Source organism: Psammomys obesus, unplaced genomic scaffold, assembly GCF_907164565.1.
Source record: "Psammomys obesus unplaced genomic scaffold, mPsaObe1.curated_primary_1811, whole genome shotgun sequence".
Lineage (NCBI taxonomy): Eukaryota > Metazoa > Chordata > Mammalia > Rodentia > Muridae > Psammomys > Psammomys obesus.
The window spans coordinates 9,405,165-9,431,473 of record NW_026596120.1 but is presented as its reverse complement, the minus strand read 5'-3'; the positions used below and the strand labels follow the sequence as shown (position 1 = coordinate 9,431,473).

Here is a 26,309-nt window from a genome sequence, read left to right as displayed (position 1 = left end):
TGAGGGTAGCTAACATCTTTAATCCCAGCACTCCGGTGGCAGAAGCATACATATCTCCTGGAGTTTGGGCCAGCCTGGTCTACAAAGTGAATTTCAGGACATCCAGGGCTATTAAACGGAGAAACCCTGTCTCATAAAACCAAAAAAGAAAACAAACAGGCAATAAAACAAAGAAACTGTCTCAAAAAAAGAAAGAGAAGACAATCTATTCAAGATTATTCAGAGATTTATAAATCTATCTGTACTCTTTTTCTTTTGGTGTCTGCTCTTGTTTGTTTTGTTGTTGTTGTTGTTGTTGTTGTTGTTGTTGGGACAGGATCTTTCTGTGTATATCTGGCTGACCTGGAACTATGTAGATCTGACTAGCCTGGACCTCTCGGACATCTGCTTGCCTCTGTAAATTGCCCAGTTCTGGGATTAAAGGTGTATGCAGCCATGCCGGCTGTCTGCTTCTTAAAAAAACAAACAAACAAACAAACAAACAACAACAACAACAAAAAACCACAGAGAACATCCTAGGAACAGAGGCACAAAATCAATTCTAAATAAAGCAAGGCATGTAAGCAGGCCAGGGATAATCGAAAGGCGGGAATGATGTCAAAGACTAAGTACAAGAAAGCCAGAGAGGCACTGCTGGTTAGACGTGGCTACTGCATAGATGTCCAAAAAAATTAGGATGCCACCTTGTGGGGTGGGACGGGGTGGGGGATGTGAATGTCTAAAGAAGAAAGGCAGTGAGGCACTGCTGTGGGGATTCTTCCTCTAGGCAAGGCCAGTGTAAGCACCTACATGCCAAAGGGCCACTGACCCAGCACCAGGGCTATGGCTTTGTTAAATTCTTGAGTGAGGAAAACTCAGGATACAGCAGTAAGAGCATGAACATGGTCAGATTTTGTGGGACACCAATACAGACAACAAAAATCTGGATGTAGGAGCCAACTTTCTATTTCCACAGGGGAGATTGATCTTCTGTTTTTTGCTGTTGTTGTGTTTTTTTTTTTGTTGTTGTTGTTTTTTGTTTTTTTTTTTATCTTGGTCCTAAGTGTTTTGCAAATGCATAGAGAAAATAAAACCATGCTTATTGTCTTTAAAGAAGATGAAATACTGAAAGATCCCCAGAGGGTATCTTTCGTCTGAGAGACCCCTGCCCAAGGATCAACGAGCCCAGGCGTTCGGATGCAAACAGCAAGAGGCTTTTATTTTGATACACGGGTACCCGGGGCAAAAAGTCATTTGGGAGACTTCCGCGCCCCCTAGGTAGGAAGCTGGGGTTTTTATAGGGTTTTAGAGCAGAAGCACTGGTACAGAAGCAAGAAGCATGGTTACAGGGGGCTGATTGGTACGTTTACATGAGACCACGGTTTGCGTCAAAGTTTGGCAGGGACACCAAGATTGACCACCCCTTAACGTGGCCACCTGTTATTTTGTTTTTTTTCTATCTCAGCTGGAACAACCTCTGACAGATATCCCATGAGGGTAGTCACAACAAGTTGTTTTTAACTCAACAGGGGCAGCCTGACCACAGATATCCCAAGTGGGTGACACAGCTAGGATTTCTCAGTAATTTTCCAGTTTCTCATCTGGCCTTCAGAGTTTTATAAAACAGTGGTGTCTCACAAAATGGCGTTAGCTATGTTTAACTTAGGGTGAGGCAGGGGTCTTTCAATACAAAAGCATTGTGCCGCCCCCACCCCCCTGTGATTTGGGGATGGTTTCTTCAAATTTACCAGGAAGACATAATTTTTGTAATATTTAACTTGAAAAGATAGAAAATGAATGTTTTCAAATTAGCTTTTAACATTATCCTTCTGCATTAGAATTTTGAAACAGAAAAAATGAAGTGATATGACAGTATTGTTAAATTTAACTCCCAACTGCCTTTTATTCATATTATATCATCATATTTCCAGGCTAACCTTGAACTCCTAGGCTCAAACAATTCTCCTTCCACAATTTACCAAGTGGCTGGGATTACAAACAGCAAGCTTTTCAGTGACTAGTTTTCATTTTTAATTTATACCAATTACTTTCTTTTAGATTTTCTTGTTGTTGTTTTAGTGTTTTGTTTTTTGAGACAGGTTTCTCTGTGTACCCCTGGCTCTCCTGGATCTTGCCCTATAGACCAGGCTGGCCTCAAACTCAGAGATTCTGTCTCTGTCTCCCATGTGCTAGAATTAAAGGCATGAGATACGCCTGCCTGGGCCTTCTAAAGTTTTTACATGTAATGTTTTTCATTTTGTGTATATAAACCTTTAGAAATATGCCTTAAAACATCAAATGTCACCCAGGAATGGTGGCACATGCCTTTAATTCCAGCACTCAGGGAGGCAGAGGCAGGTGGATCACTATGAGTTTCAGGCCAGCCTAGTCTACAAAGCAAGTCCAGGACAGTCAAAGCTACACAGAAAAACCCTGCCTCAAAATAAAGAAATAAATAAACAAACAAAAGTTTATAAAAATTTATATCAATGTATCTCCAAACAATATGTTGAACTAGAAAGAACATATTTATAAAAAGCTAAGACACACACCTAACTTCCTGTAAGGTCTATATTCTTCTATCATTTGACTACTAGTATCAATGCCAGCTTATGAGCTTTAATTTCCAATTCTAATTACTAGAAGGAAACCAAGGCAATGTTGTTATCTACCCTCAGAACCCAACACATGTTTTTTGTTTTGGGAGAGTCTGGCAATGTAGTCCCAGACTAGTCCAATCCCCTTGCCTTCACTGCCTCAGTTGCTGGGGTGATAAGCGGGCAGCACCACACTGGGCTTACCCCTTTTTTGACAAGCTAGTGAACTCTCAAATGGTGGAGCTTCCTCTAGTCTTTTACTTCCTCCCATCTGCTAATGGGGCTTAGGGTGGTATCATCCCAGTAGCTCCAGGTACCACTAGCTGCTGTTTCCAGGAAGGAACCACAAATCCCTGGTCTCCACAGTCCATCTCTGCCTCCCTGTCTTGGTCTCTCCTCTCTGTTTTTTGGTTTGTAGGCAGAGTCTCACTATATAGGCCGAGATGGCTACCTGCTGGTGCATTTCCATCAGAGCATGGCCCACCTGATCCATTCGGTAAGTGTGTCAGTCCTTTCTTCCCCATCACCCAGCTAGGAAGATCCCTAAAGCCATGCAGGTCACAGTGGATTTCATTATATTTCATACGTGTATATAATGTATTTAGATCACATTCATCACCCTCATTACCATCTCCTGTTGCCCCTCCCCTGTATGCTTGACCCACAGCCTGTAAGTCATTCTAATAAATCCCCTTTCTATATATATATAGAGATTCATTCCATAAGTACTATAAGCTCTGCTACTGTACAGAGCCTTGACTAATACAATATAGTTATTCCACGTGGAAGTTCTAATATAGATACCTACAAAGACTTTTCAGATTTACTTCTGGCTATTTACTCTATATTTCTATTTTTCTGCATTAAACTCTTTATTATTGTGCTGGCTAGTCTTGTGCCAACTTGACACACAAGCCAGAGTTATCTAAAAGAAGGGAACCTCAACCGAGAAAATGGCTCCATAAAATCCAGCTGCAAAGCATTTTTTAAAATTAGTGATTGATGGGGGTGGGCCCATCCCATTGTGGTCCTGGCTTCTATGAGAAAGCAGGCTGAGCAAGCCAGAGGAAACAAGCCAGTAAGCAGCACTCCTCCATGGCCTCTGCATGAGCTCCTGCCTCCAGGTTCCTTCCCTGTTTGACTGGCTTCTTCCTTCAGTGATGAGCAGTGATATGAAAGTTTAAGCCAAAATAAGCCTTTCCTCAAGTTACCTTGGTCATGGTGTTTAATTGCAGCAATAGAGACTCAACTAAGACAACTACTACTTTTTTTGGATACAGGGAGAAGTGTTATTCTTGTTTGCAGAGGTTCTGAAACATGATCCTCTGGGCTACCAAGCGCCTCCCCCCCCATCTTAAAACTACCAAAGCCTCAGTTACCCACAGGTGACCCTCACAAAAGTGTGCCCACTCACCTTCCCTTAAGAAGGGGAGGGAGGGCTCATGAAGTGCTGGAGACAGCACAGAAGTGTCTCACAAGGCCGGTCCATGAGTAAATATAAGCACTTAACAAGTGGTGAGGGAGTGTTGTGGGTGACTATCCTCTGAGCCAAGCAACCGAAATCTTGGGCATTATGCTCTGCCAGCTTGCAATAGATCATCTCAGCTGGGTAGCTCAGGATTCACACACACACATACACACACACAAAGGGTTGGGGGCAGCACAGAAAGAGACAGGCCAGAAAGGCAGAAAGTTAATAGCTTAGGGGGAAATTCTCAACTAACACAGCGGTAGGACATCTGCTGTTTCTCTGAGGTGTTTGAAGAATATACAATGATCTCAAGTGCAGATTATTATATATTTTTTTTCTTTTCTCTTTTAGAGTCACCAACTTGTTCCCTGGGAATACTTCCAAAATAAACTGCCTGTACTCATATATTGTTCCAGGATGAAATGAAGCCAAAAATGTTTATTCAACAAATATTTAGTATATGCCTATATTAGACATCAAGATAAAAGACCAAGAAGATAACGTTTTTGGAGTCTTCCTGAATTGACTAGTACAAGTAAATTCACTTCCCCCAAACCTCTATAATCAATATGTATAACAATATATAGCAAAATACTGTTAGAGATATTATGTTATAGGAAGAATCAACTGATGTCTGAAGTTAAGGGAGAAGCTTCAATATGTGCAACCTCTTGCCACTAAACCTGATGGTCTGACTCTGATCTCTGGAACCATGGATGAAAGGAGAGAACCAGCTTCCCAGGTTGTCCTCTGGCCAGCACACATGCACACACACAAAATAAATAAATGTAAAATAATTTTAAAGAAAATATATAGGGGTGGGGAGAAGTCTCCTATCTCATACTTGGGGGAGGAGTTTCTTGGAAGCTGTATTGATGGAGTTCATTGGTAAGGTATAGATCACACATAGCTACAGACTATCAAAAATCGCCAGTGCTTTTGTGTGCTATGTGCAGAGTTACAATCTGCCTGGTTGTAGCAGGCATACTAGGATGCAATTTTAGGTGCTACATGAATGGACACTTAAATGTTTGTATTTTTGAATGCCAATGTGTACTAGAATGAAAAAGAACACAACAAATTTAATTTCACAGACTATGATTTAAGACAAGGTAAAATTTTTAAATGGGTTGATACTGACTTTAAACAAAATTATTGAATGAATAATAATTCCTGGGTGAAGACTGACAAAGACTGTTTAGGATATACTGTTACAGCTTGAAGGTTCTCTTAAACTTCCAGCCTTCCAGAAGTGCAATCTTTTTTTTGTAGCAGACTTATAAACAAGGGTGAGAGATGAGACAATGAATTTAGACACTAAAGTACAGAAGGAAATGAGAAACGATGAAAAAGATACCCTTTCACTTCAAGAGCACTCGGAAGTGAGGTAACAACCTGAATTAGGGATGGCTTCACTAATCTGAGTATTTTAGTATGACATATTCAGATAGCTACTAATTCCCCCCTCCCTCCCATTTGATGTAGAGGCTGGAAAAATGCTAACACATAGTGTAATGCTTTCCACAGTTTAGGCATGTTGTTTTTTTGGTTTATTTATTCTCATTGGCCCTTATTTTACAGTCGGGAGAACTGAAACATAAGGAGACTAAGCAACCCGACCGAGATTATGGTGCTAAGTAAAGCGGCAAGAATTAAACCGGGCGTCTTGGCTCTAGAGAGCCCATTCTTACCACTATAGCAGAATAAGTGGGCCGGGCAAACAATGCTAAATAAAGCAGGTCATACTTGAGCGTTGAAGCGCGAAAAGACGACTTTTCTTAATTGCAGGTCTACGACCTGGATTTGAGAGCAGTTTCTCCAGTTTTAAGACTGAGATAATACTGACACCAGGAGTTTGGTGCAGAGCGAGATAATGAATGTGAAAGCGAACTTCCAACTACGTAGGTAACTCCACCTACTAGCGGTTAGGAAGGCGAACCTGTAAACCGAAAATTGAGAGCACCGACAGCTCTCCCGGCCAAACTAGGGCTCCGCCCCCAGCCAGCGGAAGGTGGGGCAGGCGGGCCTCTGCGCATGCGGAGGCCGCTGCCCGCGCCCACCTCTGACCCCAGCCGGGAGTAGCTGCTGTTTCTCAGAGAAAGATTCGTAAGCGGGGAGCCGGTGCGGCGGCTCAATCCTTCGTCCTTCCGCCCGTCCCTTCGGTGGCCGAGCGGCGCCCGGAGCGCGGTCGGGTCCGGGCAGCTTGCCTGGCTTTCTCCCGAGGCTCCGGCTGCTCGCCCCGTAGGTGGCTGTCGAAAGTGCCGGCCGCGCGCCGGCGCCGGCAGCCGCCGGGTGGGAAGGCTCAAGATGGCGTGCCTGTTGGAGACCCCAATCCGCATGAGCGTCCTCTCGGTGAGTGACCCTCCCGGCGCCGGGCACACACGGTCCTGCCCACAGCAGGACCCTGGCGCCGTGGGCCTCCCGAGCACCACCTCCTACGGTGGCCTCAGGTGGGATGCACGCTCCCCGGGCCGAGTCGGAGGCGTCTTCTGCTCGCGAGTTCCCACCGGTGCGGCTTCCCAGGACCGCGTCCGGCCGGCGGGGAGGTCGGGCTCCCGGCAGCCGGCCCCTGGGCGCGGCTTGGGTTTGGCGGAGCGTTTCCCCTACCTTCCTCTCTCCGCGGTTGGTTCTCGGGATCAAGCTCACTGCCTGCCGAGGTTCAGGGCGGGCCTGGGACCCAGCGTCCACTCCGCTCCACTCCCCCCCGGCTGTGGCTAGAAGAGGTGCGAGCTCTTCAGCTGCCACAGCACAGAGCTGCCAGGCTAGGGCTGTGTGTCTTCTGTCACGTCTCTACACCCGGGCACTTGCCAGGGCTCCTTGCTTCTTGGCAGCGGGGGGTTTTCGTATAAGCTGCAACACTTGCTATATTGTATGTGGTTATTTAACCCCCTTTGCTCTGTTCTGCTGCTGAGGCCACGGCTCTGAGACTAGAGAAACTTAAGTCTCTACTGCCCGGTTTTCGGTTTTTCTTTAAGGAGAGCAAAACATTTTAGAAGGAGGGACCAAAAAGGTGGTAATAAAAAGAGATTAGGTTTCCCCATTATTGAAAAACGGGAATGTATTGATATGCCTAGAAGTAATACCACTTTTTTCTTCTTAAATTAAAAAGAACAACAACTAAAGCCCAAGAAGGCGACTTTCACCGTGCACTCAATTGTCCTTAAAAGAACAGGACCAGGAATGAAATGAATAAGAATGAAAGTTGCTGCGAGGTAACTTTGGAGGGTTTTACAATAGTCTTTAGCAGTTGGTCTTCAAATAGAGCTCACCAATGACTCATTTCTCGTTGGAATTAAAGAAGTAGGCAGGCGAAGAATGATTGATCATCTTTTAGACCTGTGAAGACCTACTAAGATGGTAATTGGATTATAGATGACTTGTCAGATTCCTACAGTCTTGCAAGCAACTCCAACCGGTTTCTTTTCTCTGACCTCTCACACAAACACACATGTCCAAAGGCATCTGGTACATGACTCCGATTCAGGGTGAGAGCCATGGAGCAGGCTGCTGCTACCCAGAAAAAAAAAATGCAGTTACAATACAGTGCAAAATGTAATTTGGGGAGGCAGTCAACAAATCTATCCCTGGATCCATTTTAATAAACTGTTTACTTAAGCTGCAAATAGAGAAGTACTGTTTGCCCAATTATTGAACACATTAGCCCATTATTTTATTTCATGACGTTCATGAATGTTTTGGAGGAGAGAATAGAACAATGACTTCTTGCATATTAGAAGGCAAAAAGAATGTTTCAGAACTGTTCGATTCCCTTTTGATTATGTCATCTAGATTTCAGTTATCCTTTAGTTCACTTGAAAAACTTTCGATTGTTTGGTCCTGTCTCCCCTCCCCCAACCACCACCTCTGGTGATTGAACCCAGCCCTTAGACGTGCTTGGAAAATGCTGTTCCAAAATACAGCACTGGCCTCACCTGCTTCTTTACTTTCTGTACATTATCAGCTTGTATACTGTATATAGTTGAAAACTTCATTTGTCCCACTTTCCTAGTAAATGATTATGTTCTGTTTATTTCGCACAGAAACTTCTAGAAGAATATCTTCCATTTTTGAGTTAAGAGTTTGCTTTAGCCCTAGTCTTATCTGGGAGCATAAACTAGCTGTGAAGTCTAGTTCTCCAGTTCTTCAGCATTAGGGCCTTAGAAAGGCAGCGCTTTGGACAAATGATTGCAAATGTCTGGAACTTGCCCATCTTGCCAGTTTAAAGGGAACAGATAACTAAAGCACCACTTTAATATCAGTTAGTAGTTAGAAGTTTTTGGGAGCTGAGGAAATGGCTCAGTGGGTGAAATGCTTGCTTCATAGGCATGAGGACTGGAGTGAGGACCCCGGTACCTACATGAAAAGCCAGGGGTGGCAGTGCATGTCTATAATGTCAGCACTGGGAGATGGATCCTGGAGGCTTTCTGGCCAGTTGGGCTAGTCGGAACAGCGGCTTCAGGTGCAGAGGCCCTGTTTTAGAAAGTAGGTTAGAAACTGAGGAGGACACCAGACATTGACCTCTGACATCCACATGCACACACGCTTAGGGGAAATCCCTTTAATAAGCTACTTACTATGTATCAGTGAAGTACAAAGCCCTGTGTTGTGTACTTTAGCAAGCGCAGGGGTATATCAGAATGCTGTGATGGAGCTCGTAGTCCTGGTGACTCTACAGTGCGATAGCTGAAGGTGACTAACGGGAAGACCTCAATTGCTAGCCTAACCTTGACTGCTCAGTTCACACATCTGTGTTATCATCTTGACTTTCCATCTACATCTAGTCTTAAATCTTTGTGTGGATGTCATGCATAACATCTAACAAAGCATGTTCTTTTTCCTAAGAGGACGTAGTCATGACTTCCTAGTTCAATACTGTCTGTCACTAATCACGCTGTTAAACTTCCCTGAATCATCTTTTGCTCTTCTTTAACTCATTCTTCTGTAGAATCAGTTGTGTTTCTTTTTATTAGTGCTGCTCACATCTTTCTGAACGATGATGTTCTTTCAGGACAGTATTGCTTTGTATATTCACTGTCACAATGTCCTTTTAATTGTTATTATTATGTTTACTTATCATGTGTCTGTATCTTTTTATATGTGGCGGTAAGGTGCATGTTTGCTACAGAGTGTATATGAAAGTCAGAGGCAACTTGAGGGAGTTGGTTCTCTCCTCCCATCGTGCGGGCCCAGGGGCTTGGTTTCAGGCTATTAGGCCTGGTGGTGTTATTCTGCCAGCCCTTCATTATTTTTTGAGGTGGTGTCGAAACGTTGCTGATCTTGAACTTAAAAACAAAACAAAACAAAAAAAACCCCAAACTCAAGTGACCCTCCTGCCTCAGCCTACAGAGTAGCTGAACTACAGATTCGCCCTACTACATCCTGCTTTTCAATTCCTGCCTCAGTTCAAGTCTACTTCTACATCAATTTTCATAAAGAACACTTTAGAGGACCACCCCTCTAAATTCTTAGTGGGCTCTGACTTTGGAAGAGTTGGTGTCCGCATATAGTTTTGAACTTCGGCGTTGTTTATATTCCATACAAATCATCCATTCCATACAAGTGGATTTCTTAAGTTGAATTTGGTAATTAATTCTTCCACCAGTGACATTGTCTAATCTTTTGTTTGTAATTGAAGTTTTGTATACCCTTTTGTTGTTGCTGTTTGCCTTTTTTTTTTTTTTTTGAGACCCAGTCTCATTGTAAAACTTAGACTGGCTTGAATTCAAGGTCCTCTTGTTGGGGCTGAAGAGATGGCTCAAGTTAAAATCACTTGTTATTGAAAAGGATATAGATTTGGTTTCCAGCACCTAAGTGGTAGCTCACAACTCCAGTTCCAGGAGGTCTGGCACCCTCTTCTGACCTCCGTGGACATGATGCATGCACATGGTACATAGACATACGTGCAAGCAAAAACACACATACAAAATAAATACCTTACATTTTTTTTTGTCTTGCTTCTGTCTCCAAAAATACTGTGTAGCTTGTTTTCTGTAATGTGTTTTGAGCTTCTGACATTGACCAGATATGCCATTAAGTTAGGGAATGCGGTGGTGAGCTTTCCTATCTGTGACCTTTAGAGATTTTAGTGCAATAACAACCCAGAATCATGGAAAGTTTTCATAAAGACACTGAGCAGAGAGTTCAAGAATGAGTTATAACTAGCTAGAAAAAAAATGGCAGAAGAGCATAGCTTTGCAGATCGCTTTAATAATTACTCTGCAGTAATTTCTTGGAGAGTAAATTAAATCAGTTTTGAGTGTTAGTCCTTTTTTTTTCTCCTTTATCCCATAATTAGAGCTTTTGTTTTTTTATTTTTTTTCCTCTTGTAAATACAAGGCACTTAATGATTAATTGAACTGTGGAGGAAGTGAACAAATTTAGCTCTCTTTGTTCTGTACCATGGTCTTTCCTGTTTAACCTCACCTCTTCAACATAGTTCCCATGTTCTTGAGACTTTGAAATTGTTTTGTATTTATTTTTATTTTTTGAAATAAGTATAGGTTTATAGGAAGTTGCAGAGAGGTCATGTGTATAACTAACTCAAGTTACCCAATTCGTTGCATTTTTATATAGTTAAAGAACCAGGATATTGGTATAGAATGTGGATAGGTTTATATCATTTTGTAACCACTGTTGTTAAAAGATACAAAACTATCCATTATCATGAATTCCTTCATGTTACATCTTTAAAGTCACCCCAATCCCATCCTTAATTTTTGCTGACAACGACTTACCTCTTTTTCCTGCTCAATACTATTATAAATTTTATGCATTGTTACGTGAATGGAAACTTAAAGTATATGACCTATTGGGATTGGCTTTTGTCACTCAGCATTATGCTTCTGAGAGTCATCCACATTTTTGCATGTGTATGCAGTTTGTTTCTTCTTTTTTTTGCCAAATAGTATCCTGTGAATGGATGTCCCGGTATTTGTTTATAATCAGTCATCTATTGAACATTTTTGTTTCTAGCTTTTGGCTGTTATAACATACTGTGAACAGTCATCGACAGTTTGTGTGTGTGTGTGTGTGTGTGTGTGTGTGTGTGTGTGTGTGTGTGTGACTGAGAGAAATGCCCAGAAATGTAATCACTAAAAGTATTGTTTTACATACCATAAATGTGTGTTTAGTTTATGTTTTATGTTCCTATCAGTAATGTATGAGAGATTAAATTTCTCTCAGTTTTTATCAACATTATTGTTAGTTTTCATTTTAGCTTCTCTAATGGCTGTGTACTGATACTAATCCTGTATCATGTTCTTAATTTGTATTTTCTTTTTTAATTAATTAATTACAATTTATTCACTTTGTATCCCCACTGTAGCCCCCTCCCTCATCTCCTCCCAGTCCCACACACCTTCTCCCCCCATGCCCTTTCCCTAGTCCCTTGATAGGGAAGGACCTCTTCCCCTTCTATCTGACCCTAGGCTATCAGATCTCAGTATTTATTTTCTTAATGAACAGCAATGTTGAAATCTTCCCATGGAATATGGGGAAATGTTTGTGTCTTTTTTACTCACTCTCTAACTGGACTGCTTGCTTTTTGATTATTTAATTTATGTAAATATATATTGAATTTATATGTGTATCAGGTGGGTACTTACAAGTATCTTATGAACCTTGGGGCTTCTCTCTAAAAAGATGCCTTACACAAAAAGTAACTTGAAGAGGAGCAGAGATTTTACTGTAAAACATAAAGAGAGAGAGAGGGGAAAAAAACCCAACCAACGAACAAAAAACAATCTTTAGAATAAAACAGGAAGTTGGGCTGGAGAGATGGCTCAGCAGTTAGAGGCCAGGCTCATAACAAAAAATAGAGTAGAACAAACACACACAAAATCCGTGGAATCTGAATTTGGATTTGGTGAAGACTTTTACACCTGCTTAAACAACTGATATACTAGATTTTGTTTTGTTTTTTGAGACATGGTTTTCTGTGTAGCCCTGACTATGTAGCCCTGACTTTCTGGGAAATCAAAGTGTAATCATCGATCTGTCTGCCTCTGCCTCCTGAGTGCTGGGCATGCTCCACCACACCTGGCTGATAACATTAGATTTAACAAAATGAAAATTTGCAAAATATTGTTAAAAAGATGATTGCATTTTGCTTTGAGCACTTTGTTATTTTTTGAGGGTGGCATGGTAATAAATGCATTTGAATTGTGCGTATCTGGTGTAGACAGCTCAGGGGATTGTTGATTTTAATTGTTTTTTTTTACAGTCTTTCCCAAAGACCAGTATGTCCCTTTGGCAAGCAGTTTTTTGCAGGATATGGTTTCTTGAGTCTAGCTAGCTCTCAGGTTTTGTCTGTTTGGTTCTCGACAGTTGTGTTTTATTGGCCTGTTGCTGCCTATCGTTCTGCTCTCTTATGTGAGCAATTAGTGGTAATTAGAAAACTCTGAAGTTAAATCCAGCTAGCCTCTAAACATACATTTGCCTTCCGTTGGTTTTAGTAATAAACACAAAAATGAAATTTGTTCGTCATGATTTAGAAGTTTGCACTTAGTTTATAAAACACCGGTAAGGTCAGGGCTTGTCAGGAGCCGTCTTAAAGTAGATTTGTCAGTGTGAACTTCTTAATCTTTACTGGCAGTGTGTGACTTACGGGAGATGCTTATTTTATGTTTTAGGACATTTTACGGTGTTTTTAGGGAAAGATTGCCATGCTAATTCAGATACTTGGTGCTCAGCAAGTCCTTTTGTTTGTTTTTTGAGACAGGGTTTCTTTGTGAAGCACTGGCTGTACTGGACTCGCTTTGTAGACCAGGCTGGCCTCGAACTCACAGAGATCAGCCTGCCTCTGCCTTACTGAGTGCTGGAATTACAGGTGTGAGGGCAAGTCTTCTATGAAGAATCAGAAACGTCTTAGTATAGTCTTCAGCTTCATCTGGGGAGCTAGAGCTAGCCTTTGGATTCATTCTGGGATTCACACACACTCCCCCGCTCCCCCAGTCCAGGGCTGTGTGCACTTTCTCTGTCACTGAACTTTATCCTCTGCATTTTGATTCTTGATGGTTGTTTTCAAGTAAATACCATCTGCCAGGTTGATTTCTGGGTAAACATAAAGTATTATTTGGCAAAACATAATTTCTGTTCCCTGCTGGAAAGTGAACAGCCTCATTCACTAAACATGGGTGCTGTGATCCCTGCAGCATGGTGGAGGGATTTAGCTTCTTAACAATTAGCACTGCCCACCCTCTTCATAGAAGTACCTGCATATGGCCTAAAGAATCACATGGTTTCAAGGGGTTCCTGTGCCTTGGTTCTGAATTAAGTCCTTCACTTGGCCCAGTGTCAGGCACCAAACATGTGCTGCCAAGTCATTTTAATTATTTTGGAATGGTAAATAAAAGTTAACATTGTCTTTGGGACCTGGATCTGAGGAATTTAACTTTTCTGTCCAGAGCATGTCAGTGAATTTTCCCACAAATTGAACTCTGGCCACTGTGAGGGCTTTGTGCAGTTGCTGGCATAATGGATGTGCAATGCAAGGCTGAGTTTACTGGAGAGTCAAGCTAGAAGAACATAAGAAACTTGAGGGTCTCAACACAAGCAAAAGTGGAAAAATAGATCAGCTTTGGCTCCAGTTGCCACGGTGTGGATTACAAGCAGGTAGATGCAGAGAGAAAATCGGAAAAGCTCTTACCAACTGTTAGATGAGACGGCCGAGTGCAAATTAGCACCACGGATAGCTCCGTGGCCGCGGTTCCTGCCTCTGAGAGTGGGAAGCAAATAGGCCCTTATTTATAACCAGGAGGCGGCCGGTTACACTTAGGGGTGTGTTGAGAAAGCCCACACCCAGAGTCCTGAAGTCACTGCACTATTGCAGTCTCGAGTAATCTATTGTATAGTGCAAGGCGACATCCTCTTGTGTCTAAGCAGCTTACTTTTTTAATGTCAGGATTGAGAAAGAGGCATTTGCCGTATCTTAGAGGATTTCCTTTGCTGTCTTACCGTTGAAGGCATGTGACTAACGTCAGCCAAACCCAGAAAGAGTCTCTAGCTCTGGGACACTCACAGTTCACTTGTGCTTATCAGAGACAGTCTCGATTTCTTTTTGGACTGCCACATTATGCTGTTTTGCACCCTAGGTGTCTTTAGCTTACTCATCCTATGTAGGGTCATCTCATGCCTACACTGAAGAGTAAATGTACTACTTTTCAAAATGGGGCGAAGGAGCATTCACAACCAATAGACCTATCTGTCTATTTTTGTGCCGTATACTGTCTTATAAGAATGAATACATCATGGTGTTTGGTTTTAGAAGTATAAATGTTACCAAAAGCAGTGTTGCTTCTGGTTCTTGTGAGCACCAAATCTGTTTTTAATAGCATGCACCACGGTCATGAAAATATACTACTAAATTAGAAACTCAGTACAGAAAAAAATCAAACAAAAGGTGCTCCTTATACCCCCTTTACTTTCCAATAAGCTGTCACATGTCAGTGAGAAGTGAGGCAGTGTTAAGGTTTTGTGTCTTTTGTGTTGTTAAAAGAACACAATTCAAACAAACCAAACCAGGAGGGAAACGTGATTTGAAATTGAAGCAGTTTAGTAAAATGACACTCTCAGTATTGGCCCCCAGGTCTTGACTGTGGGGTTCCTGGTATCTCCGGATACAGACAGAAGCATAGTAAGTGTCCAGAACTTGAAAATGAATAATCGAGAACATTTTACTGGTCTCGATAGAATTTATCTATTTGATATTTCAGAGTGTTGACATGGTGACAAAAGGAAGTTTGTTGCTTCTGTTCTTGTTTTTTTCAGATGGTTTTGAAGACACTGGAAACCCAGATTTTCATTTTGCATTGTTTTGCATAGGAGTGCATTTCTGAGGCTTCCTCTTTGACTGAGTGGGATGTCACAGCCCCTGCAATTAGTTGTCCCCAGCCTTGTGCTCACTTTCTTGCAGTGGTAGACATTTACAGATGGATACTCCTTGTCTGTTCCAAAATGAAAATGTTAACTGCACTTGTGTATAGCTTTTTAAAAGTTGACGTAATACCCTGCTCTTGTTGATAGGAAAAGGAAGCTAATTTATTTAAATTATGTAAATGTGTAAGTATGTAGATGTATTTACATAAAAATTATTGATATGTTTCCAAATGTGCATGTTGGCTACTAATATGACAGGCTCACCACAGACTAGTGAAAACTCTAAGGTTACTTAAATGGAACCATTAGTGGTTTTTACGTAGCCTTTTCAGTGTCTGAACTTTTGGGAAAAGGTCCAAACAGGACGAAGTACAACTTTTATGTATAAAGAAGCTACATTCTTGAGAAACTGGCTGTGCGTTAAGATAACACAAATGTACTTTAGCTTTGTGTGTAGGATGGAATTTGATTCTACGGTCAGATAAGTAAAGGTTTTTTCTTTTATCTTGTTATAGGGATAGTGTGGAGTTGTGGGATGTGGGTGGTGGGCCTGGCAGTCAGGCATATACCATTCTCAGTCCAAGTCCACTAGATGCCAGATTTATTTTATGTTATTTTCACAGATTTAGAAAATACAGCCTAAGGAGCGGTTCTGTCTACTTTAGAACTGCTGGGCTTTCCCAGTAGTGTTTCTAGCTTTTTGACTCTAATTCCCTTTGATTCCAGCTTATGATGGTGTGGTTACAATAGAGGGGAAATGGAAACATAAGTGTAAGCTTGTAGACATAGGCACCATTACTTTTTTCTGCTCTGCCTGCCTGACTGCTTGGACAGACATTTAAATCTTTAATGTAACTTCAGAGTCTTTTATATTATATCATTTTAATACTAAATTCTTTTCTTACTTTTCTAAATATACCTGTTGTTTAGAACTATTGTTGTGTATGTGTCATCCTTCCTCCCTTCCTTTTCATCTGATAAGTTAATATTAAGATCAATCACCCTTGATGCTTAAATATTACCTTCCCAAATCAGTTTTTTTTAATCTGTGTGGTTTTTTTTTTTTTTGCTTTTTTTTTTTTTTTTTTTTTTTTTGCAGAGAGATGTTAATGTTTTTTTTTTTTTTGACAGTCTCAGTATGTAGCTCTGGTTGGACTGGAACTTACCTTGGTTCAGGGTGGCCTTGGGAACACAGAAATCTGTCTTACTGCTTCCCAAGTTCTGGGATTAAACACTTGGCCCCACACCCAGCTTCTGCTCAGTTTTGTGCCGATAGTCTCACTTGCTACATTACACAGTATTTTACTTGCTTGTGTTGAAACCACATTGAAGGTAGGAAAGCTATTTTATCTCACTCTTCCCATCGAGTGTAATACCTGGAACTTAATGGTAGAGATGACTTTTTTCTTTTTATTATTATCATTTATTACAATTTATTCAATTTGTATCCCAACTGTCGCCCCCTCCCTCATCTCCTCCTAACCCCACCCTCTGTCTCTCCACTTCCACTAGTCTACTGATAGGGAAGGTCCTCTTCCCTTTCTATTTGACCCTAGCCTATCAGGTAGAGATAAATTTTAACCTGCATCAGGTTTAAACTTGAATTCTCTTCAGAGTTCAGATGCCTGGCTTTAAATTTGATTTCTTGTATCTTTCTACAAACTTACCTTCTTCTGACATAAACATTATGAAAAATTTGAAGATCATATCAGTTTTCTAATTAATTGTTATTAAATTTTGCTGTCACTTGTTTAAACTTTCATTTCTTACGGGATCAGAATTTCATAGTGGAGAGTGGGAGAGATGGCTCAGTGGTTTAAGAGTACTGGCTACTCTTCCCGAGGACCTGGGTTCAGTTCCCAGCACATGTTGGCTCACTCTAGTTCCAGGGAATTTGACACTCTTAAATAAACATATATGCAGGCAAAACACCAGTGCACATAAAATAAAGATAAATAAATCTTTAAGAATTCCACAGTGAGCTGGGGGCAGTGGTGCACACCTGTAGTCCTAGCAGTCAGGGAAGCAGAGGCAGGTTGATCGCTGTGAATTTAAGGCCAGCCTGTGTCTACAAAGTTCAAGACAGCCAAGCTACACAGAGAAACCCTGTCTTGAAAAAAAAAAAAAAAAAAAAATCAAACCAAAACAAAGAAAAGAATTCCACAGTGGAGTCTTTTTAAAAAATATTTTATGTTCCCAAAGAACCATGGATTAGATTATAAGTTCAATAAGAAAATGTGTTCAGTAAGCTGTAACATACTAAAATATGTATGTATTTATTTTTTCCAAGTATGTAGGGTGTCCTGAGATTGAGCTGTGGTTACTTGAGGACAGGTGTCCTTGTTTGAAGTTTGGCTTCAACCATAAGTATGAGCAACTATAAAGCATTGATAAACTCATCTAAGCAGCTATTTTTCTTTGCACAACACACCAAGAAAGTAGAATTCTTTTGAAATTACTAGGATATGTTCACAGTGTATAGGGAATTTTTTTTTTGCATGTTATCTCATTTATACATGTAAAACTCTGAGCTTTGTTTAGCCATTTTTATAGTAAAAGAAACAGTGACAAAATTTAATTTTGCACGAACTTATATATTGTTAGAACTAAGACTCAAATCTTTTTTTTGACTGCATGGCGTAAATAAAGACTATTATATTAACAAGATAAGTGTAAAAATAAAAAATAAACAGGAGAGTATAAACAAATGAATGGGCAAGAGCATCAAAAGAAGGTACCTCTTAAATGAAGTACAAATGAACAATAAATACATTATAAAATGTTCATCTGGAAGCTGTAAGTCAAAATGACATTAAGACCCCATTTTAAGCCAGTCAGAGTGACTTATCAAAAAAAAAAAAAAAAAAAAAAACAGAAAAAAACCCACAAATATTGATAAAGTGTGAGAGAAAGCAGAATGCCTGTCACCAAGAAAACAAATATTTATGAGTGTGGAAAAAAGGAACTCTTACACACCATGGATTAGTCCAACTAGTGTGGAAATGATTATGGAGGGCTGCCAGTGGGTTAAGAGAGGACTACCATGTGATCCAACTATACCATTTCTGAGTATACATTTCAGGGAGTCAGAGTTGGCTTCCAGCATACCCGTGTTGTGCCACAGCGCTGTTCACAGCTGCCAAGTTACAGAATCCGTCTAGGGGCATGGTGACAGCAGGGTAGAGACAGGGGAAGAAATACATGCAGTGGTCTTTATACAGCCAGAAAGAACAAAACCTGTTACTTACAGGAAGACGGCTCTAACTGGAGGTCATTCTGTCAAATGAGATTAGCCAGACTCACAAAGAAGAAAAAAGGGAAACAAACGAATGAACGAACAGAACAAACAAACAAAAAAACCCATGAAAGTAGAAAGGGAACCTTCAAGCAAGAAAGGGAAAAGGAGAAGTTAGGTATAAGAGAGGATGATAGAGATGGTGGCTAGATCAAGGTATGTGCACATGAAAGTGTCACAGTGAGACTTATTGCTCATACAGTTATATACTCCAGTGAAGAATAACGAAGCTAAAAGTAAACAGAGGAAAGAGGTAATGAAATAGAGTAACTTTCATGTTTACTAACTTTTCATTCTCTAATAAACTAGTAGTTTGGTTTATGTAGTTCTAAACTCAAGTTTGACACTTCTCTTAGAAATAGTTGCCTCTATTCTTGGCAAGTCCTGGCTTTAGCAAATTGTCACTTCAGACCTTTACTGAATAATTTTATCAATTGATTTTTTCCTTTTTTTAATTAAATTTTTATTTTTTACATTAGTTATATTTTATTCACTTTGTATTCCAGCTGTAGCCCCCTTCCTCATTCCCTCCCAATCCCATCCTCCCTCCCACATCTCCTCCCATGCCCCTAAGTCCACTGGTAGGGGAGGTCCTCTTCCCCTTCCATCAACTCAAGCTTATCAGGTCTCATCAGGACTGGCTGCAGTGTCCTCTTCTCTGGCCTGGCAAGGCTGGTCCTCCTTCAAGGAGGGTGGTCAAAGAGCCAGCCACTGAGTTCATGTCAAAGACAGTCCTGTTCCCCTTATTAGGGAACCCACTTGGATACTGAGCTGCCATGGGCTACATCTAAGCAGGGGTTCTAGGTTATATCCATGAATGGATCTTGGTTGGAGTATCAGTCTCAGAAAAGACCCCTGTGTCAAGATATTTTGGTTCTGTTGCTCTCCTTGTAGGGCTCCTGTCCTCTCCAGTTATCAATTGATTTTTAAGAGGGAATGGCTTAAATTCATCCTGCTCATGGATAGTTTAAGAGGTGTAGTTAGAGCCTGTTCTGGTTTGTCTGTTTAGAATCTCTGATTAGTATTCTGTGATGTCTACGGATGTTTTTCTTTCTTCTTTGTTGCTACTAAAGAAGTGTAAAACTCAGGTATTTCCATAGCCCGGGTTGTCTCCAGAACTCTTTCTTGGTTTGTGAGTTTTCTGTGGCAATTATTAATAATTTCTTTTTTACCCATAAGCCATTTTGATTTTATACATTCAATGGCTCAATGTCTAATTTGTGTGTGTGTGTGTGTGTGTGTGTGTGTGTGTGTGTGTGTGTGTGTTAAAAATGCCAAAATTTAGCTGCTTAAAAGCAATGTTGGTTATCTGTTCCTTTTGAAAGTCAGGAGGAGTACAGCTGAGGGTTAGCTGGTACCTGGCCCAAGTCTCTCATGAAGTTGTAGACTGATTTTAGGAAGAAGCTGGATCTCAGCTTATTCCTGTGGTTCTTGGCAGGACTTAGTTGTGGACCGTGTGGGCCCCTCTGTGGGGCGGCTCATAATCACAATTAGCTTCTGAGAGGAAGAAAGAGCTTCCTGAGGTGGCGTCCCACCTTGCCTGCTGCAGTACCAGAGTGAAGTTACTAGCCCAGCGCTCCTTTCAGGAAAGACTCCTCCAAGGAATGGATAGCAGCAGGCCGGGACCATTGGACGTCATTCAGGAACCCTTTGCAGATAGAAAGAAAATTGCACCAGCATCATACTTTCTACAACCAAGCACAACTTGTGACGTTGCTGTTTTTGTTTTCCTGAAATAAAGAACTTGCTTCGAGCTTTTCTTTCTTCTCTTTGTACTTGCTTGATCCATGGGATTTATTCAGTAATCAATTTCTTAGCATTAACTCTAATTTACAAATTTGATATCTACAATCTTTCTGGTGAAGGCATTTATTTTTACGTAATATAATTTTAGAGGAATTCTGTGATGACTTTATTGCAGCTTTGACTATGCAATGTGAAGACAGTCAGGGTTTGAGGTCATGTCAAGTTGTTTTAAGCTCCTTTTTAAAAGGCACAGACTTTAGAAAAAGTCTGTAATTATTTTCTTTTAGTTCTTAAAATTTTATTGATATATTTACTCACTTTATATCCTGATCGTAGCCCTCTTCCTCCTCTCCTCCCAGCCCCACCTTCCCTCCCTCTTCTTCCCCCATCCACCCTCCCCTACTTCTCAGCTAAGGGGAGCCTCTTCTCCTAACCCATACCAGGACATTAAGTCTTCTTCCCCTGTGCATCTTCTTCCCATGTGGCCTGGCAAGCCAGTCCCACCAGGGGAAAGTGATCGAAAAACAGGCAACAGAGTTCATGTCAGAGGTAGCCCCCTCTCCCCTTTCTAGTGGACTCACATGAAGACCAAGATGCCTATTGATGACATATGTGTAAGGGGCTTAGGTTGAGTCCATGCCTGGTCCTTGGTTGGCATTTCAGTCTTCATAAACCCTTCTGGTCCTGGTTAGTTGGCTCTGTTGTGGCACTCTTGTCCACTCTGGCCCTTTTCTTCCAGCCATTCTTCCACAAGACTCCCTGTGCTCTGGCCATGGTTTGGCCGAGTGTGGCTACTCAGTGGACAGCTGGGTTAGGCTCCTGTCTGCAAATATAGCAAAGTATCATTAATAGTGTCGGGTTGGCTCTCTCCCATGGGGTAGGTCTTAGTTTGGGCCAGGCATTGGTTAGACATTCTCTCAATCTCTGCTCTATCTTTATCCCTGCCCTTCTTGTAAATTTTGGGTTCAAGTTTTTTGTGGGTAGGTTGGTGTTCCCTGCCCTTTACTAGAAGACTAGTCTAGTTAGAGGATGTCCTCTTCAGTGTCCATGACCCCTGCTAGTAGGAGTCTCAGCTAGAGCCTACCCTGTCTTAGGTCTCCAGCTTGTTACAGAGATGCCCCTACCCATGATTTTTCTTCTCTCTGCAAGCCCTCTGTTCTCCTGCCCCTGCTCTCCCCAGGTCTGATCTCCACCGTCATTTCTCTCCACACTCCCTCTCCTACCCTGTTTCCTTTCTTCAACTGCTTCTACTGTCTATACTATTTTCCCCTTCTGAGTGATATTCAAGCCTCCTCCCTTGGGCTCTTCTTATTACTTACCTTCTTTGGGTCTATGAATTGTAGTATGTTTATCCTGTACTATATAGCTAATATCCACATATAAGTGAGTACATACCATGTGTGTCTTTCTGCTTCTGGCTTACCTCACCCAGGATGATATTTTCTAGTTCCCATCTATTTGCCTGCAAATTTCATGAGTTCCTTGTTTTTAATAGCCTAGTAGTATTCCATTGTGTAAATGTGCCACATTTTCTTTATCCATTCTTTGGTTGAGGGACATCTGGGTTGTTTCCACTTTCTCGATATTACAAATAAAGCTGTTACGGACATAGTTAAGCAAGTGTCCTTGTTTGGGTATATTCCCAGGAGTACAACTGGGTCTTGAGGAATGGCTATTTCCAATTTTCTGATAAAGCCCCCCAGATTAATTTCCAAACTGGTTGCACGAGTTTGCACTCCCACCAACAATGGAGGAGTATTCTCTTTTCTCTACATCCTCGAAAAGGTACAGACTTAATAAATTTGACTCTGGATCACTTTGCTGTCCTTCACGAGCACAGACTGTACTCTTCATTTTAGCTAGCTGCTTTACACATTCCTGCTTTGGTTGGGAAAATGGAAGAATCACCATATCTCTTTGAACTACTGAAAGCTACAAAAAATAACTCAGAGGTGTTTTGAAAGGACAGAGAAGTCACATCATGAAAGGACAGGACATCACCAACTCTTTTCATCTGCTTGTGTCCACGGGTAGGAGTAAAGAAGTAACCGTCACCCTGGGCCAGACTATTGACAAACGTGAGGAAGGCCCTGTGGCCTTCGTGTTTCGTACCCCTCACCCCACTTTTAGCTCATTGTTCCTTTGCGGTGGCCACAAGATTAAGCTCTGTGTCTGCGCATATTAGCTCCAGGTAGCCAGGGGTTCTAGGTCATTTCTCATGCCTACTTAACTGTCTGTCTACTTTTGTACCTTGCATTTCTTGTCTTCTGTGTCTTTCCCTAGACTTACTTTATGGCTAAACTTTGTGATCCTTTCATCTTTGTTTAGAAGGAAACAAGATTCTTCACCTGATAACATTTTCCCCAGCTTTTTTTTTTTTTTTTTTGTAGCACTCAAAAGAAGTGGGTAGAGATCTTTTTTTCCAGACCCTTTGATTTGCATCAGATTTCTTATCTCCAGACTATCTGATCATTCCTTTAAGATGTTAGCTCTTAGCTCATGTTTACTTTTTCTAGTATTTCTTAATGATTGATGGAAAATTAGTTTTCATGTTCTCTTTTTCTCTCTCTCGTCTGTCTGATAGAGTCTCTTTCTGTGGTCTTGGCTGTCCTGTCCTAGAATTCTCTGTGTAGACTAGGTAGGTCTTGGACTCACAGAGACGATTCTCTTGCTTAAGCTTCTTGAGTGCTGGGTGTATCATTATGCCTGGCAGAAATTTAGTTTTCTATCTTTGTAGCCATATCTAATAATCATCTTGTCCTGTCTTGAGTTACCAGCTTCCAGGATTGTTTCCTAGACCTTAATTTAACCATGACTAAAATCCTTTCATCATCTATTTCAAGTATTCTGAATGCTGTCTTCTCCCAAGTTATTCCTACTAATGCATCGTCATTTAATCACACCCCTCAATTCAGCTGAACCCCTCTTGGAGCTTTGCTATGCTTTCTTGGTAAAATCCTCATTGATGTTTTCCATGTTCTGAATCCAGCAGTCAGGTCTCAGTTATTATCTTACGAGGCACATCACTAGGCTTTGACATGGTTGACTACTCCCTCCTGGAACATTCTGTGAATTGGCTTCATGGATATCTGTCCACAACACTGCCTGTGGCGCAGATTTCTGGCCATGATTTCTCCATGATCACTGCCTTCGTGAATTTAATCCTATTTATAGGATGATAGTTTTTCTGATTTTTGTTTACAGGTCACAGCTGTCCCCTAAATCTTAAACTTAGCATGTACCTGCTCAGTTGGGCTGTTCAATAGAGATTCTCAGTCCTAGCATAATCTGAAGCCAATTTTTTTTTTATCTTCCTGCCTAATTCTGTACTTAAATATTATTCATCTCACTAACTGACAAGTCATTCTTCCAGGGGGTTAGGAAAAGCTTCCAGTGTTACTCTTGGCTTTTCTTTTCTCCTGTATCCTACATCAGACTGCTATGTAGTCTGAGAGCATATAGAATTTGACAGTCATTTTAGATTTCTCCATTTATCTGGAGTCTGGGCGAATCGTATTTCCTCACAGTGTTCACCCTGGTCCTGGCTGCTGTCATGACGTAACTGAATTTTTGGTGATTGAGCTAGCCTTCTGTCTAGCTTCCTTGTATTTGTATTGTAGACTTTCCCTTTCTCTGTTCCTTCATAAAATTTACAGCCAGAACAACCCTTTAAAAACATAAGTGAATCATGTGTCTGTTTTGTGATTTCCCATCTCATGCCATAAACATAAACATCCTACAGTGACTAGCAAGACTTTATACCAGTGCTGTCTGTAGAAAAATCACGAATGCTAATTAAACATTTTCTAGAAGCTGTGCTATTACATGTAAAAAGAAAGCATAATTTAAATGTTAAGACTCATATATAAAATATTATTTCAATTCATGCCTACTTGAGCTATTAATGTGATTATTTTACTTTTGTGATATTTTGGAAGTTGTGTGCACTTTATATAGTTCAGAAAAAAATTATTAGAAGTACTTGGTTTTTATTTGTTTTACAAAATTGACAACTGAAAAAGAAGGTTCACATATCTATAGGTAACTCCAAATATTCTTGAAAGTTTCCTCATAATTGGACATACTGTTGGCTCTTACACTTTTAATTAGTTTTAAAACTAGATAAGGGGTTGGGTTTTAGCGCAGTGGTAGAGTGCTTTCCTAGCAAGTGCAAGGCCCTGGGCTCGGTCTTCAGCTCTGGAAAAAAAAAAGATGAAATTCATTTTCTTTCCGTATTTCAGATAGTTAAAAAAAAAAAAAAAGCCAAAAGCCATGTACCCTGGGTTTTTGTTGTTGTTGTTGTTGTTTGTTTGTTTTCCCCTCTTCTGATTTCTATCCTGTTTGCCTTTCTGAATGAGGATTGAACATCTTTCCCAGGATCCTCCTTCTTGCTTAGCTTCTTTAGGTGTACAAATTTTAGTATGATTATCCTATATTATCTGACTAATATCCACTTATTAGTGAGTATATACCATGTGTGTCTTTCTGCTTCTGGGATAACTCACTCAGGATAATCTTTTTTAGATTTAGATAATCCCACCCATTTGCCTGCAAATTTCATGATTTCCTTGTTTTTAATTGCTGAGTAGTATTCCATTGTGTAAATATACAATTTCTGTATCTATTCCTCAGTTGAGGGACATCAGGTTGTTTTCAGAATCTGGCTATTACAAATAAAGCTGCTATGAACATGGTTGAACAAATGTCCTTGTTGTGTACTTGACCATATTTTAGATATCTACCTAGGAGTGGTATAGCTGGATCTTGAGGTAGCACTATTCCTAATTGTCTGAGAAAGTGCCAGATTGATTTCTAAAGTGGTTATTCAAGTTTACATTCCCACCAGCAATGGAGGAGGGTTCCCCTTTCTCAACAAGGATGTGTTGTTCAGCATATGTTGTCACTTGAGTTTTTCATCTTAGTCATTCTAATGGGTGTAAGAAATCACAGGACAGGAACCTACCCCAGAGGGCCTCTGAAAGACTGTACCCAGCAGGGTATTGAAGCAGATGCTGAGACTCATAGCCAAACTTTGGGGCAGAGTGCAGGGAATCTTATGAGAGAAGAGGGAGATAGAAAAACCTGGAGGGGACAGGAGCTGCACAAGGAGAGCAACAGAACCCAAAAATCTGGACCCAGGGGTCTTTGCTGAGATTGATACTCTAATCAAGGACCATGCATGGAGATAACCTAGAACCTCTGCACAGATGTAGTCCATAGCAGCTCAGTCTCCAAGTGGGCATCCTAGTAAGAGGAACGGGGGCTTGTCTCTGACATGAACTCAGTGGCTCTTTGATCATTTTCCTCTGAGGGGAGGGCAGCCTTACCAGGCCACAGAGGAAGACAATGCAGCCAGTCCTGATGAGACCTGATGGGCTAGGGTCAGATGGAAGGGGAGGAGGACCTCCCCTATCAGTGGATGGAGGGAGGGGCATGGGAGAAGAGGGAGGGAACCCCTGGTAGGAAGGGATGAGGGAGGGGCTACAGCTGGGATACAAAGTGAATAAATTGTAATAAATAAATAAATAAAATAACCTTAAAAAAATGCCATGTAAGGCTAGTGACTGCCATGTTGGACAAAACAATTCTTTCCCAACATTTCTGTTGTGGCTCTCATCTCCCAGTGCTTTCTTCCGTGGTCATTCTACTCCAGCTATAATTTGCTGCTTCTTTCATTGTGGCAGACACATTGTATTCGGAGCTTTGTGTTTGTTGCTCTTTGTAAAGACATGCCCTTCTTTAGGCCTTTGCTCAGATATCATCTTCTTATCAGTACTTAGTACCTGGACTAGTTGTCTCCCTTCTTAGCTTATCATTTCCAAACTGTACCCTAAAGAAATGAGAGTATGGGTAGAGGGGACCCATCTCTGGGTAACAGCAGTGAAATACAGGAATTGCTCCATGCAGTCGCAGGCATGACTGTGGTAGGAAAGAACTCATCTCCTCTGAGCTTCTGTCACAGTGACTTACGGGAGACATGGCTGACGTCTTACAGGTTGGAAGGCTGTTAGATGGCTCTTCCTTCTGTGTCTTTGGCATATTTGGCATGTAACGGGACTTTTAGCAAAGGCAGTGTGAAATACTGCATGGTGAGTCACATCTCGCTTATCCTTTCATCGTTTGCGTTCTATAGTCACCTCTGCATCCTCTCTCTCCTTTTTCAGTACTAGCAGCTTGACAGGCATATTTGGCAGTTAATGTTTTTGCTTTACACATCCTGTGGCTGTGATCCTGATGTTGACTGTCATCCCGTATCCATTCTAGTTCACAGTACTCCTTTTCTTCTTTCCTTCTTTCTTTCTTTCTTTCTTTCTTTCTTTCTTTCTTTCTTTCTTTCTTTCTTTCT

At 41.1% G+C, this 26,309-nt stretch overlaps 1 protein-coding gene across 4 annotated transcripts in view; it reads left to right on the top strand.

The window, feature by feature from the left end:
- The first annotated feature begins 6,087 nt into the window (after positions 1-6,087).
- The window catches only part of Armc8 (armadillo repeat containing 8), a 91,495-nt gene continuing 71,273 nt past the window's right edge, over positions 6,088-26,309 (top strand). For 2 of the 4 annotated variants that reach the window (XM_055629689.1, XM_055629688.1), the window contains exon 1: positions 6,089-6,399. In XM_055629689.1, the coding sequence (XP_055485664.1) occupies positions 6,355-6,399 (45 nt within the window). In that variant the 5' untranslated portion in view covers positions 6,089-6,354. Of the gene's footprint in view, positions 6,400-26,309 lie in introns of all 4 variants that reach the window. The other 2 variants (XM_055629691.1, XM_055629692.1) reach the window with 2 other exon arrangements.